General features: G+C 55.4%; 1 protein-coding gene across 3 annotated transcripts in view; it reads left to right on the top strand.

Moving 5' to 3' along the window:
* ZNF423 (zinc finger protein 423) overlaps window positions 1–12,120 on the top strand; it is a 300,257-nt gene that overhangs the window by 271,572 nt on the left and 16,565 nt on the right. For all 3 annotated transcript variants that reach the window (XM_081032158.1, XM_081032157.1, XM_081032159.1), the window contains exons 6-7: window positions 2,483–2,614; window positions 4,116–4,231. In XM_081032158.1, the coding sequence (XP_080888284.1) occupies window positions 2,483–2,614; window positions 4,116–4,231 (248 nt within the window). The remainder of the gene's footprint in view (window positions 1–2,482; window positions 2,615–4,115; window positions 4,232–12,120) is intronic.

Genomic DNA, 12,120 nt, shown 5'->3' with positions numbered 1-12,120 from the left:
AGCCCCTCTGCTACCTAATTCTTGCCTTTGAGGGCGAATGAGAGCACCTGGCGCCCTTGGTGAGGCTGGTTCCCTGGGGGAGCCCGAGGGGAGCCCGCGTCCTTGGCTGTCCCAGATAATGTCCTCACCGACACCAACCTGCCTGGCGATACACACTTCCTGAGCACTTGCTGTGTGCCGGGGACAGGTCACAACCCTTTTTCTTATTATTCATGGTTAATACTATGAACTCGCTCCATTCTCACATCAACTGTGAGAGGAAGGCTATTGTTTTTTCTTGGGGGGGGTGATTTAGAAAAAAGACACTACTGTTTAGAGCAGTTTTAAGTTTACGATACAACTGAGAGGAAGGCACAGAGATTTCCCATGTGCCCCCACACCCACACCTGCACTTCCGCCCCGTGGTCTGTGTCACTCACCAGAGCCGTGCATTTATTGGTTTGTTTGCAAAGATGAACCTACACTGACACGTCGTTGTCACCCAGAGTCCACAGTTTCCTTTAGGGCTCACTCTTGGTGTTGGACATCCTGTGGGTTTGGACACGTGTGTAGTGACATGTGTCCACCATTATAATGTCATACAGAGTCGTTTCACTGCCCTAAAACCCTCTGTGACCTACTCATTCATCCCTCCTACCTCCTGAACCCCTGGCCACCACTGATCTTCTACTGTGTCCATAGTTTTGCCTTTTCCAGAATGTCATAGAGTTGGAATCATGCAGTGTGCAGCCTTTTCAGATAGGCTTCTTTCACTTAGCAACATGCATGTAAGTTTCCTCTATGTCTTTTCATGGTTTGATCGATTCTTTCTAGTTGCTGCATAATAATCCATCGTCTGGACGGACCAGTGTATCCATCACCCACTGAAGGACGTCTTGGTTGCTTCCAGGTTTAGGCGATTATGGGTAAAGCTGCCATAAACATCTGTGCGCAGGGTTCTGTGTGGACATTACGTTTTCAGCTCATTTGGGTAAATACCGAGGAGGGCGATTGCTGGACCATAGGGTGAGAGTATGTTAGTTTTGTAAGAAACCGCCAAACTGTCTTCCGAAGTGGCTGCGCCATTTGCACTCCTACCAGTGATGGCTGAGATTCCCGTTGCTCCGTGTCCTCACCAGCATGTGGAGTGGTCAGCGTTCTGGATTTGGGCCGTTCTGACAGGTGTGCAGTGCTAAGAAAGGCGTACAATGAGTATTTAGGAAGGAGGAAGCTGAGGCACTGAGAGGTTGCCTAACTTGCCCAGGATGAGGCAGTCAGTGGCAGAGCCGGGTTCCGACCCCGGATGGTGTGACTCGTAGGCGGGTGCGATTCCCCACCACCCTCTGCTGACCATGGGCATGGGGTCACACTAGTCACAGGACCAGGGCCACCTGGTCCCAGGTGCCAGCCGCTTGCATCCTGACAGCCCCGTGAGGCGGGGACTCGGGCAGCGCTCCTGTACCAGCATGAAGTGACGCCCAGGCCACTTGGTATGGAGAACAGAGAAGCCAGGATTGAACTCTGCCCTGGGTCTGGGCGGGGTGCCAGACCTCGCTCTCGACCCGGGGGTGACGCTGGCACTCTGAACACGTTCTCCTCCTTGGGAGCTTTTGAGTGAAAGTTTGGGGTCACAGCATCTCCCAGGTGGGAGGATGGAGCCATGTTCTGATCTGGAAGCAGGACAGGGTGTCTGCCCATTGTCTGTGAGCCACTTGGTAGGCCATCTGCTTCAAAGTGGACACAAGGGTGTTCTATTGTTTTTGCGGTATCTTCCACAGGCTGCCCATTCCTCTCAGAGTAAAATCCCAGAGTCCTCCAGTGGCCGAGGCCCTTTGCAATGTGCGTTCCTGTGTCCTCCCTTCTGACCTCACCCCCAGCCTGTCCCCGGCCCCCTGAGCTTCAGGCCCACTGTGCCCTGGCTGCCTTCAGGCCGGCCCAGCACGCGCTCACCTCGTGGCCTTTGATGTGACTCTTATCTGGAGAGCTCCCCGTGCTCTCACGTCACCTCCTGATGCTGTGTTCTGTGTGGCTCATCTTTATTTATTATCTGTCTCCCTCACCACTAGAATGGGGGCAGGCGTATTATCTGTTTTGTTCCCCCACAGAATCCCAAGCTCTAAGTGCCTGGCACATAGTACACGCTCTGTAAATATTCTACTGGCTTTTGAAACAGCCTGCTTGGGCTCCCTTCTCTGTGCAGACCCCATCCTGGGGCCCTTTCCATGTGACACAGTCTTGGGTTCAAGCTGTTGAACGTGGCCTGCACAGCTTGTCGCTGGACCAGCAGGAGAGACCACAGCAAATGATAGTTTCAAGAGCCAGATATGTGGGGCCAGCCCCCTGGGGTCTGTAAGGCTCGGGGGGCTGGACCCTCTGGGGCTGGGGGGGCCTCGGCGTCCGCGGCCCCCACACCAGCGCTGGTTCTGCAGATTGGGGAGGGGCCGTGGGCAGCTGCCGGAGGACGAGACGTGCAGGTCGCTGACTGGCCGCGGTTTCCTTGCAGAGGAAGGCATCAACCACGAGTGTAAACTGTGCAACCAGATGTTCGACTCCCCAGCCAAGCTCCTCTGTCACCTCATTGAGCACAGCTTCGAGGGCATGGGCGGCACCTTCAAATGCCCCGTGTGCTTCACAGGTAAGGGGCCCGGCTGGGAGCACGTGGGGAGAGAGCCCTTGACTCGCTGGACCTCAGCATGTGCTCCTGGCCTGACGTGGACCCAGGGTTCATGGGGAGGCCCCAAGGGAGAACCACCGCACGGCCCTGTCTGCCTCCATGAGCCCTGACCTGTGGTCCCCATGCCATCTGGCCTCCCCTCTGAGGCAGGTGGAATGGCCCCTCTCCTAGCCCTCCCCTCACCCCTGTCCTGAGCTGCTAGCCCAGCCTCGCCCTCCATCTTGGTGGTCCCTGCATGGCTCTGGGTTCACCTCCCTGAGCTGTGAGCTCCGTCCAGCGCTGCTGGGGCTGTCCCTTTACACACCTTCTGGCTCCCCTGCCCCCACCTGTCCCAGCCCACGCTCCATCCGTGCCCCAGGCTGCAGGAGTCGGGCAGCCTGCCGGCCTAGCCCCCAGCCCCTAGACTGGCTGCTGGCCCAGGCGAGCGGCTGTCCCGGCCCGAGGCAAGTCTCAGGGGCTCTGCCCACCCGCCTCCAGCTGCCCAGATGGCAGCCGGTGTGCGCGGGGAGCCTGGCCTTCCCCTGCCTCCCCCAACATCTGCTGTCTGCCATGGCAGGGGCCCACCCCGGGGAGGGCGCCTGGCGAGAGGGGATCTCTGAAGTGCTCACCTCCCAGACACAGCTGCTTCAGGGCCGCCTCCTGTGTGTGCCCAGGGCCGGGCTCCTGCCACCGGGAAGCCGGGGCCGCAACCTGCTCCGTGCGGGCCTGAAGACGGGGCTGTGCTGGGGGGAAAGTCCTCACGCTCACATCCCGCGGGGGTCCCCAGAGTCGTCCTCCTCGATCTCAGGAGCTCCCACCCGTCTCTTACCATCACACTCGTGGGCTGGGTGGGGGCTGGCACCGAGGGGCCCCAGCCACTGAGTCTGATCCAGGGTACGGGGCCCCTGTGTGGGGGTCCAAGGGCACTGACAAGCTCAACAAAACACATAATAATCCGTGTTCATTGAGCACCTTCTGTACCAGACACTGCGTTAAGCTTGTTTAATTCCAGTCTCGGCACCGCCACCTGCCAGCAGGACCCAGGACAAGTCATTTAATATTCCCGGTGCCTCCGTTTTCTCTTCTATAAAATGGGGATGACACTGCCCGCCTTATGGAGGAAGCCCACACATGGAAGGTGTCTGGCAAATGTTGATGACAATGACATTTTGCAGGCAGTGACCCATGTGATTCTCCCAGCCACACAGTAGCTCCAGATTTCAACAATCCCATGTTTTGGATGAGGACACGAAGCCCAGAGAGGTTAAGTGACTTGCCCAGCGTCGCACAGCCTGTAGGGGGCGGCTCAGCATCAGTGGCCCGAGCTGCCTCTGGTAGGAGCCAGCAATGATCCCAGTAGCCCATTGTGGAGCCGATTGTGTCCACGCGCGGTGATCCCTGCTTGTGAGGGGCGTGGGGCCGCTGTCCGGTGGTGGCTGGGCTGGTGTCCTGGGCCTGCCCTGACGGCCGTGTCCGTGTCCAGTCTTTGTCCAGGCCAACAAGCTACAGCAGCACATCTTCGCCGTGCATGGGCAGGAGGATAAGATTTACGACTGCTCGCAGTGCCCACAGAAGTTCTTCTTCCAGACCGAGCTGCAGGTCAGTGCCCGCGTCCGCTGCACACACCTCCTCATGCCCTTCGGGGTCCCCACTGGCCCTGAGGTGCTGGGCTTAAGCCAGGATGGTGGGGTCTTACACTCCCAGCCGGAGAAGCACCGGGCGGCTGGGCTGGACGCGTGGGTCTGGGGCCAGTGGCCGCCCTCCTGGCTGGCGTGCGGCGTGGTGTCCCAGCCTCTGCAGGCCCAGCACTTTCAGGAGAGCCTGACTGTAGCAGCAGGGCCCGGGGCAGGCGTCAGAAGGCCTATGTCTATGGGGTTTCTGTGGCCAGTCCCTTTCCTTCTTGGGGGTTCAGTCCTCCCACCTGGTACATACTGACATTCACTGGGTTTTGAGTCTGTGGCCCATGTGGTGGCCCATGTGGCATGCACAGCTGAGTCCTGGGGCTGTGTGTAGCCAAGAACTGGGTCTGGGGTCTTGGAGCCTCCAGCTGTGCCCAGGAAAGCCAGAAAAGTGAAGGCACAGCATGCCGGGGTGGGCCCCCTCAGAGGAAGAGACGCCCGCCCTGGGTCCTGAGGCTTATGTGGCCCTCTGTGGGGCAGAATGGCCTTGGCAGCTCCTCAGATCCCCACACAGGGCCTGCAGTAGCTGACGAGGTCCTGGAGAAGGGAAGCAACTGTGGAGGCTTCCCTTAGTACCTGTACCCACTCCCCTCAGCTTTCCATGGTGCCCCTTCCCACCGACGACTGGATTCTGAGGACCATGGTCTGTGTCCACCTAAAACCACCTTCTTACCCACTGGTTTTTGCAAGAAATTCTTGTAACACAGAAGAGGTCCCATGCCCACCCAGAGATACCACGCACGCTCGCAGAAAAATCACACGTGCACTGACTGTGGACAGCAACATCACACACGTGAGGGAAAGTTGCACAGACGCAGTTCCTATGCGTACAACACACACAGAAGTATCACTTTCAAAGGTAACACTGCACACACACACACGGAAGAATGCCACTCACACAGCCTAACACCACACCCACAGAGAAGTAGCACACGGGCATTCATGGAAATGCCCACGGACATCCATAGAAATGCCCACGGACACAGACACACCACATACTGGGACCAACACCATTTTCAGTTGGCATACAGGTAAGGTTTCGCTGCGGTAGCCAACGTCCTCTAGAGCGATGTCTTCCGACCACAGTTTTCTGTGTTGCTCACGTTCTGTGTCCCGGCAGAGGGCGGGGAGGCCTCTGTTGGTGACAGACACTCAGTGACCTGGGCCGTGGCAGCCCACGTCCTTTCACCCGGCCTGGTCACCGAGGCGAGGAGAAGAGGGCGGTGGTACACATGGTACATGGCACACTGGCTCTCAAAGCTTCCCCCGGAAACGGTCGTCGCCACCACTGTGCCAGGGGCCCCTCATCGGGTGGAGGTGTAGGAGCTGCAGCTTCAGGCCCCATCTCATCAGCTACATCCACCTGGGGTGCAGACATCCCGACCCCAGCATGGGTCCTGTGAGCCGGTGGTTTCCCGGGTCACCCCTCAACCTTTAGGGCAGATCCTCAAATGCCAAGAATCTCGCCAAATTATAGCCTTAACGAGTCAGTGTTTTCTGCAATTAATGATTTTAATTACAGACCATTGAAATGCGGAAGTGTTGTAGCAGTGACAAATCTATGCAAATAGTGGTTTTCCCTAAGTAGCTCAATAGCAGTTTTCTGGGTTTTTGAGAGGAGGGTTTTTCAGGCATTGAAGTCTTTGTTGTCTTTATGCTGAAGCTGGGGGCCATGTGTGGGGGTTTCGGCGGTGCAGCAGGAGGCAGGGCCTGGTCCTCACTGAGCCCTGACTGGCTCTCATGGCCGCATGTCATTTGAGGTCCTGTGTGGAGACTCAGGGAAGCTAATATTTGTAGGGGCAGGCGACTCTGTGTTGAGGCGTCTGGAGAAGGTACGCAGCTTGGAATTGCTGTTGTGGATACAGGTGATAGAGGTGGGACCAGACTCTGGGAGCTTTGGTCTGCGTCAGTGATGTGTCTGCCTCCACAGGGAATGTTCTCTTACGTAGGACGTAGGACGCATTAACAGGGCGCAGTTGCCAGGGTCAGAGAGGTGCGAGTCCGGTTTGATTCTGAATTTGCCGAGCTCTGCCCAATGACGGAATTTAATTTAAAGGACTTCGGACAAACCGGGGCATATTCATAACAGAGATGAGCAGCCAGAGAAGGAATGAAGCTTTGCCATTCATCTGTTCAAGGCATGTGTATGGCGGGCCTACTGTGTGCCAGCACAAGTTCTAGAAACTAACAGGACAAGGGTGAGTGAGACAAAGAAACATCCGTCGGGCCTGCGTTCTAGAGGGACTCATAGACACTGTCCAATGACAGCGGTCAGTGATACAAAGAAAATAAAACCATGTCATGGGCCAGAGCACGAAGTGGGGCAAGGTGGGATACTCCTTGGTAAGCAGTCAGGGAGGACTTCTCTGAGGAGGTGGCGTTTGAGCTGAGGCCTGGATGATGAGAAGGAGAGAGTGTGGAAGAGAGCCATGCAAATCCCGTGGCCAGTGCCAGCGAGGGGGGTTGCTGGGATCACAAAGGCACAGTGCAGCTGAAGCAAGTGGGGGACGGGGGGCTGGTGTGAAGGGGGCTGGCAGGTGGAGCCCAGGTCGTGGCAAGATTTGCAGGACAGTGAAGGCGGTTGGTTTTCATCACCATTGTGAAGGGAAGCTCAGAAGAGAAGAGGAATTACCTGATATACACCCTGCATCAAAATTTAAGAGGTTTGGTCTTGGAAAGACTGTTAAGTGAATGAAAAGTCACAGACTGGGAGAAAATATTTGCAAGTTACATACTTGATAAAGGACTTGCATCCAGAACATATAAAATAAAACTCAAAACTCAAGAATGGGGGAGGAGGGTGGAATCAACTGAAAACTGAGCACGACGTTTCAGTCCTTCACCAAAGATGTGAGGAAGCCAGACGCCATTGGGGAAGTGCAGATGAAAACCACATTACGCCACCGTCCATCTATTAGAATGACTAAAACAAAAACAAAAACTGACACCAGCCAGTGTTGGCTAGAGCAGTGGAGTGATCCTACCTGCTGGTGGAATTGCGAAGTGGAACGGCCACGTGGCAGAAGCATTTGTGAGTGTCTTACAAAGTTATACGTACAGTTCACATACAACCTAGCCGTCGTCTTCCTGCCTTGTTTACCCCAGAGGACCAAAAACATGTTCACACCACCACCTCTACAGGAATGATGACACCAGCTTTATTCACAATGGCCTCTAATTGTCCCTTAGCTGGTGGACGCATGGAAAGATACGGTGCATGCGTACAATGGACGCTGGTCAGGAATAAAAAGCAAGCGTGGATACCTGCAGCCACATGGACGAAAGGAAACTGCCAAGTGAGAGAAGCCAGACTCAGAAGGCTCCAACTGTGGGTCCTGTGTGTGTGATGTCCAGAGAAAGGCAAAAATGCTGGAATGCAAAGCAGAGCAATAGTTGCCAGAGCCTAGACGTGGGGGCAAGCAATAGGGGAGACTCAAGAAGGTTCGTCTACACACACACACACACACACACACACACACACACACACACACTCCAGAGCTCAGGGGACCCAGTCTGACTCTGAGAAGCTTTCAGCAGCTATTGAACCAGGAGAAGACCTGGGTGGATTATGGCGGAAGTGTTGTGGACAGTTGTCTTCAGGCTTTGCAGGCTCCTTCAGGAGGAGGGGGTTCTCAAGCTGCTTCCAGGGGCCCCAAGACTTCTGGTGATGGGCAGACACTCAGGTCGTGGGTGTTGGTGTCTGACAATCATGGCTGAGGCCTCACCCTCTGGAGGTAGCTCCAGCAAGATGGGCATTTAAACCGTGGGGCGTGGGTGGCTTTTGAATGCCAAGAGCAGGAAGTGTTGTTGAGCTATCGGTGGTGTAAAGGGGGCTGCCAGGTGGAGCCCAGGTAAATGATGAGCTCCATCATTTACCAGCCGTGGGCCTCAGTTTCCTTATCTGTAAAATGGGTTGTTCATCATCCCTGCCTCACAGTCGTGTGTGTAAGCCCCTTGGCACCGTGGCTGCCACATACAAAGAGCTTGGTAGGTGCTATTTACTGTTATCATTAGCATCTACCATCATTATTAGCATGTTATTAGTATATTATTAGCATTAGCCATGTGAGGGTCCGATGGCATTTTAGGGTCCTGTACAATAGGGCTTTGCTGTGATTTTTCATGATTTCTGGCCTGAGTTTGAACAAACTTTGCTCTGTGGGGCCCAGCCAAGTCTTAAGGCCACGGGCACAGGAGACCCACACTGGGCACAGGTAGGGTTGTGCGTCAGAGTGCGGGGGCAAGGTGGAGAGGGCAGAGGCCAGCGCTTCACATTTCTACCCCCTTCCTACACATTTCGGGGCACCTCGGCCCCAGCCTTCTCTCTGGGCCCTGCTTTCCTTGGCTGTGCCTGGCTCCATGGAGGGCAGTGTGCAGATGTAGTCAGGGGTGTGAGACATCTCTGTAAATCACACACCTGACAAGGTCAGTTGCCTTGCGTTGCCAGCCTCAGGCCTTGGCAGATGAAGGCCTGGGGCCTGTGGGCCCCTCGCCAGGGCTGAGCTGACCTGAGGGGAGGAGCAGGCTCTGCCCATGCAGCCCAGCTGTCTCTGAGGCCCCATAGACAGGGGTGCCCGCAGACCCTGGGCATGATGACGCCTGCTTTTTCCCTTTTGAGGGCCTCACTGTGCCCCCACCATCACCAAGGAAGTGCCTGAGGGGGGGTGCTGTACAGGGCTGGCCTCTGGCCCGATGGACAAGAGCCCCCGAAACTGGATAAGAAATGATTAGAAGAGCCTCCCGCCCTGGTGGGCCAGGCCCCGCTGGAAGCATCGTGTATGGGTTTTCTCAACACAATCCATGAGGTCAGCACTCTCTTCCCCACTTACAGGTATGGAAACTGAGACTCCCAGAGGCTAAGTGATTGGCCCAGGGTCACTGGGAAATGGCAGAGCCACGTACAAAGCCAGATTGTCTTGGCCACCAAGGCAAACAGAAACCCTCCGAAGTTTACATGAATTTTCATTTATATGAGCTAATAGATTTAAATGAGGCCTGCAGTGCTGAACTATAAAAAGCCTCATGTCAGGGGACCCAGAAACTATTTTAGTAGTTGGGCCAAGCAGGGCCGTGGGATATGGAAGAACCTGCCGGCAGGCGGGCCCAGGTGGGAGCGCCCTGGGGCTCGTTCTTCCAGGCCTGTGAGCCGCGTTTGCCAAGCTGGAGCCTGCACACCTTGCGACCAGCACGGCGGTGAGTTCAGCTCAGGCCAGGAGAGGAAGGATGGGCTCCAGTCGTGGAGATGGGGCCCTCCCAAGACCTCCAGCTTCCTGGTGCTGCAGACTTCCCCCCGCCCCCCACCCCAGACCCCTTACAAAAACCTGGGACTTGTTAGGCACTGGCACTGGCAGGCTGCAGCCAGAGAAATGGCTCTTCCGGCGTCTGGTATTTCCGGCACCTGCAGACCTCCGTGATGGGCCGGGGAGGAGGGAATGGTAGGCGGCCCCGTGCCGAGGAATCTAGCCTCCCTCACTGACAAAGCGAGGGGCTGCAGGAGACGCTTCCTTAGTGGCCCGTGCCAGCAAAGTGACCCATGGTGGCAAAGCGGCCAGCCCAGCGTTGAGCGAGTGCATTTAAAGGATTAGCTCACGCTGTGTGCTTGTGTGTGCCTAATCATGCCGCTCCCAGCTAAATGATTACAATTGATTAAAAGCAGAGCTAGGCATTCTAACCAGCAACCCAGAGCCCTTCCGATGGGCCCTGCCAGGGAAGGTGTGTTTGACCTGGGGGCGAGCTCTGATCTCCACTGGGGTGCCTCCTTCGCGGCTCGGAGAACATTTGGTCTGAGCCCTCCCCTCATTCCATTTTCGTTTAACAAGCACTTATTGAGTATCTACTCTAGGCCGGGAAGGCGGCTGTGAGCAGGCAGACAACACACGGAGCTGACAGTCAGTCAGTAAATACATGAACTAGGTCACTTCAGTGTGTGGGATTGTAAGACAATAAAACACTGTGATGGAGAGTGGCATGAGTGTGTGTGTGTGTGTGTGTGTGTGTGTGTGTGTGTGGTCGGGGACAGGCTGAGGGAATATTAGGAATGAAAAATCAGATTGGGTGTTCAGGGAAGGCTGCCATTTCAACTGAGTCCTGAAGGTTAAAAACAAGCCAGTGGTAGGGGAAGGGCTAAGGGTTCCTCCAGCAAAGGGAACAGCCAGTGCAAAGGCTCAGAGACATGGACAAATTTGGGGTGTCCAAGGAACAGAGAAAAGGGTAGTAGTGCTGGAGACAGTTGGTGGGGTCTTCTTGCTTCCTTCTGGGCTGTTCTCATCTCGCCTACTCAGATGGATGTTTCGTGCTTGTTCTGCTTGAACACCCTTCCTTTCTCAGGCTTCAGGGCCCAGCTCAGGTGTCCCTTCTCTGAGAACCCCTCACCGATTCTCTCCCCTTTGGCTTCTCCGGCCCTGTGTTTAACCCCGATCCCTTTGCCAATACAGATTGTAATAACTCATATGTCTACATGTGCGTTTCCACTCCAATGAGGTTTTGGAGAGTGAAGTCTCCCTCTGCCTGTCTGCCATCCGTCCGTCCATCCATCCATCCACCACATATGTTTTACTGTTTTTTTTAAAAATATTTCCTAGAAAGTAGGACAATAAAGGAAAAGGGGGAAAGAAGGAGGGCTGCCACCGGCAGATTGTAGGAGCCCACTTAAAACTTGCTGGTCCTTATAAGATGGGTAACCAAGGCGCCAGTTTGTGCTGCCGCTCTCAGATCCAGCCGGATAATTATAACTAAGAATAATTAAAAGTTAAAAGTGCTCTAGGCACATACTTAGCATTTGACTCTTTGGCTGAGCTTTCTGTAAGCAGCAGCGTCATCCTCCTTCCTGCTTTCAAGGCAGCCAGTCCGTGCCACCTTCCGCTGCCCGGAGGGCAGGGCCCAGCTGGGCTTGGCCTGGGGGAGTGCAGGGGGGCGCCCAGGGACAGCATCAGTGAGGGCCTGCTGTCTGCGTCACAGTCCTTTCCAGGTTGCCCCTCCCCCCATTATTTCCTATTGCCGACATTTGTGCTTCTCTGGCCTCAGTTTCCTCCTCTGTCAAATGGGGTAAGACCTACTACCTTGGGTTGTTGCGAAGATGGAGAGGACACATGTGTGTAGCACTTAGAATATACGCTTTCCTGTGGGTAATTGCGGCACAAAGTATGGTCACTTTGTGTGTCTGCCTTCCCCACTACGGCAGGAAACCAGAGCCCAGCGCAGCTCGAATTCCATTAAAGGGCATAGCACTGCCGTGTCCACACGAGGGGCCAGACAGCCTGGCTTCACGTCTCAGCCCCACTACACAGCAGCTCTCTGACCTGCAGCAAATCACCAACCCATTCTGGCCTCAGTAGACAGGGGCTAATGACAGTCCCCTCCTGTGGATGTTGGGGGGACCGAAGGCAGGGCTGCCTGAAAAGCCGTTAGCAGCAGGCTCAGTGAGCGTCATCTGGGGCCATCCTCATTCAATCCATCGAGGATGGACATGCTCAGTGGGGCGCACAGGTGTTTACTGAGCACCTACTGTGTGCCAGATGTGTGGGGGTGCTGGGGGACACACAGGCATAAGTCCCTCGTGTGTTGTGGGAGGGGAACAGTAGACTGATGTGGACAACCAGACAGAACATTTATTGTATTTGAGAAATAGTGTGCTAACACACACTGTAACATTGCATAGTCTTGGGGCATCTCATCTCCTATCATGTGCTAACTGTAACTGTCAGACACAACAGAAACCCACAGCGGGGCCCCCATGTGACATCACAGGAGGCATGGGGGGGCTGGGCTTTGCCCCCTCCTCACTGTGTCACCAGGTACCAGCCACATGAC

Source organism: Rhinolophus hipposideros (assembly GCF_964194185.1).
Source record: "Rhinolophus hipposideros genome assembly, chromosome: 21".
Lineage (NCBI taxonomy): Eukaryota > Metazoa > Chordata > Mammalia > Chiroptera > Rhinolophidae > Rhinolophus > Rhinolophus hipposideros.
Note: the sequence above shows the minus strand (reverse complement) of the source record. Positions and strands in the feature narration are given on the sequence as shown.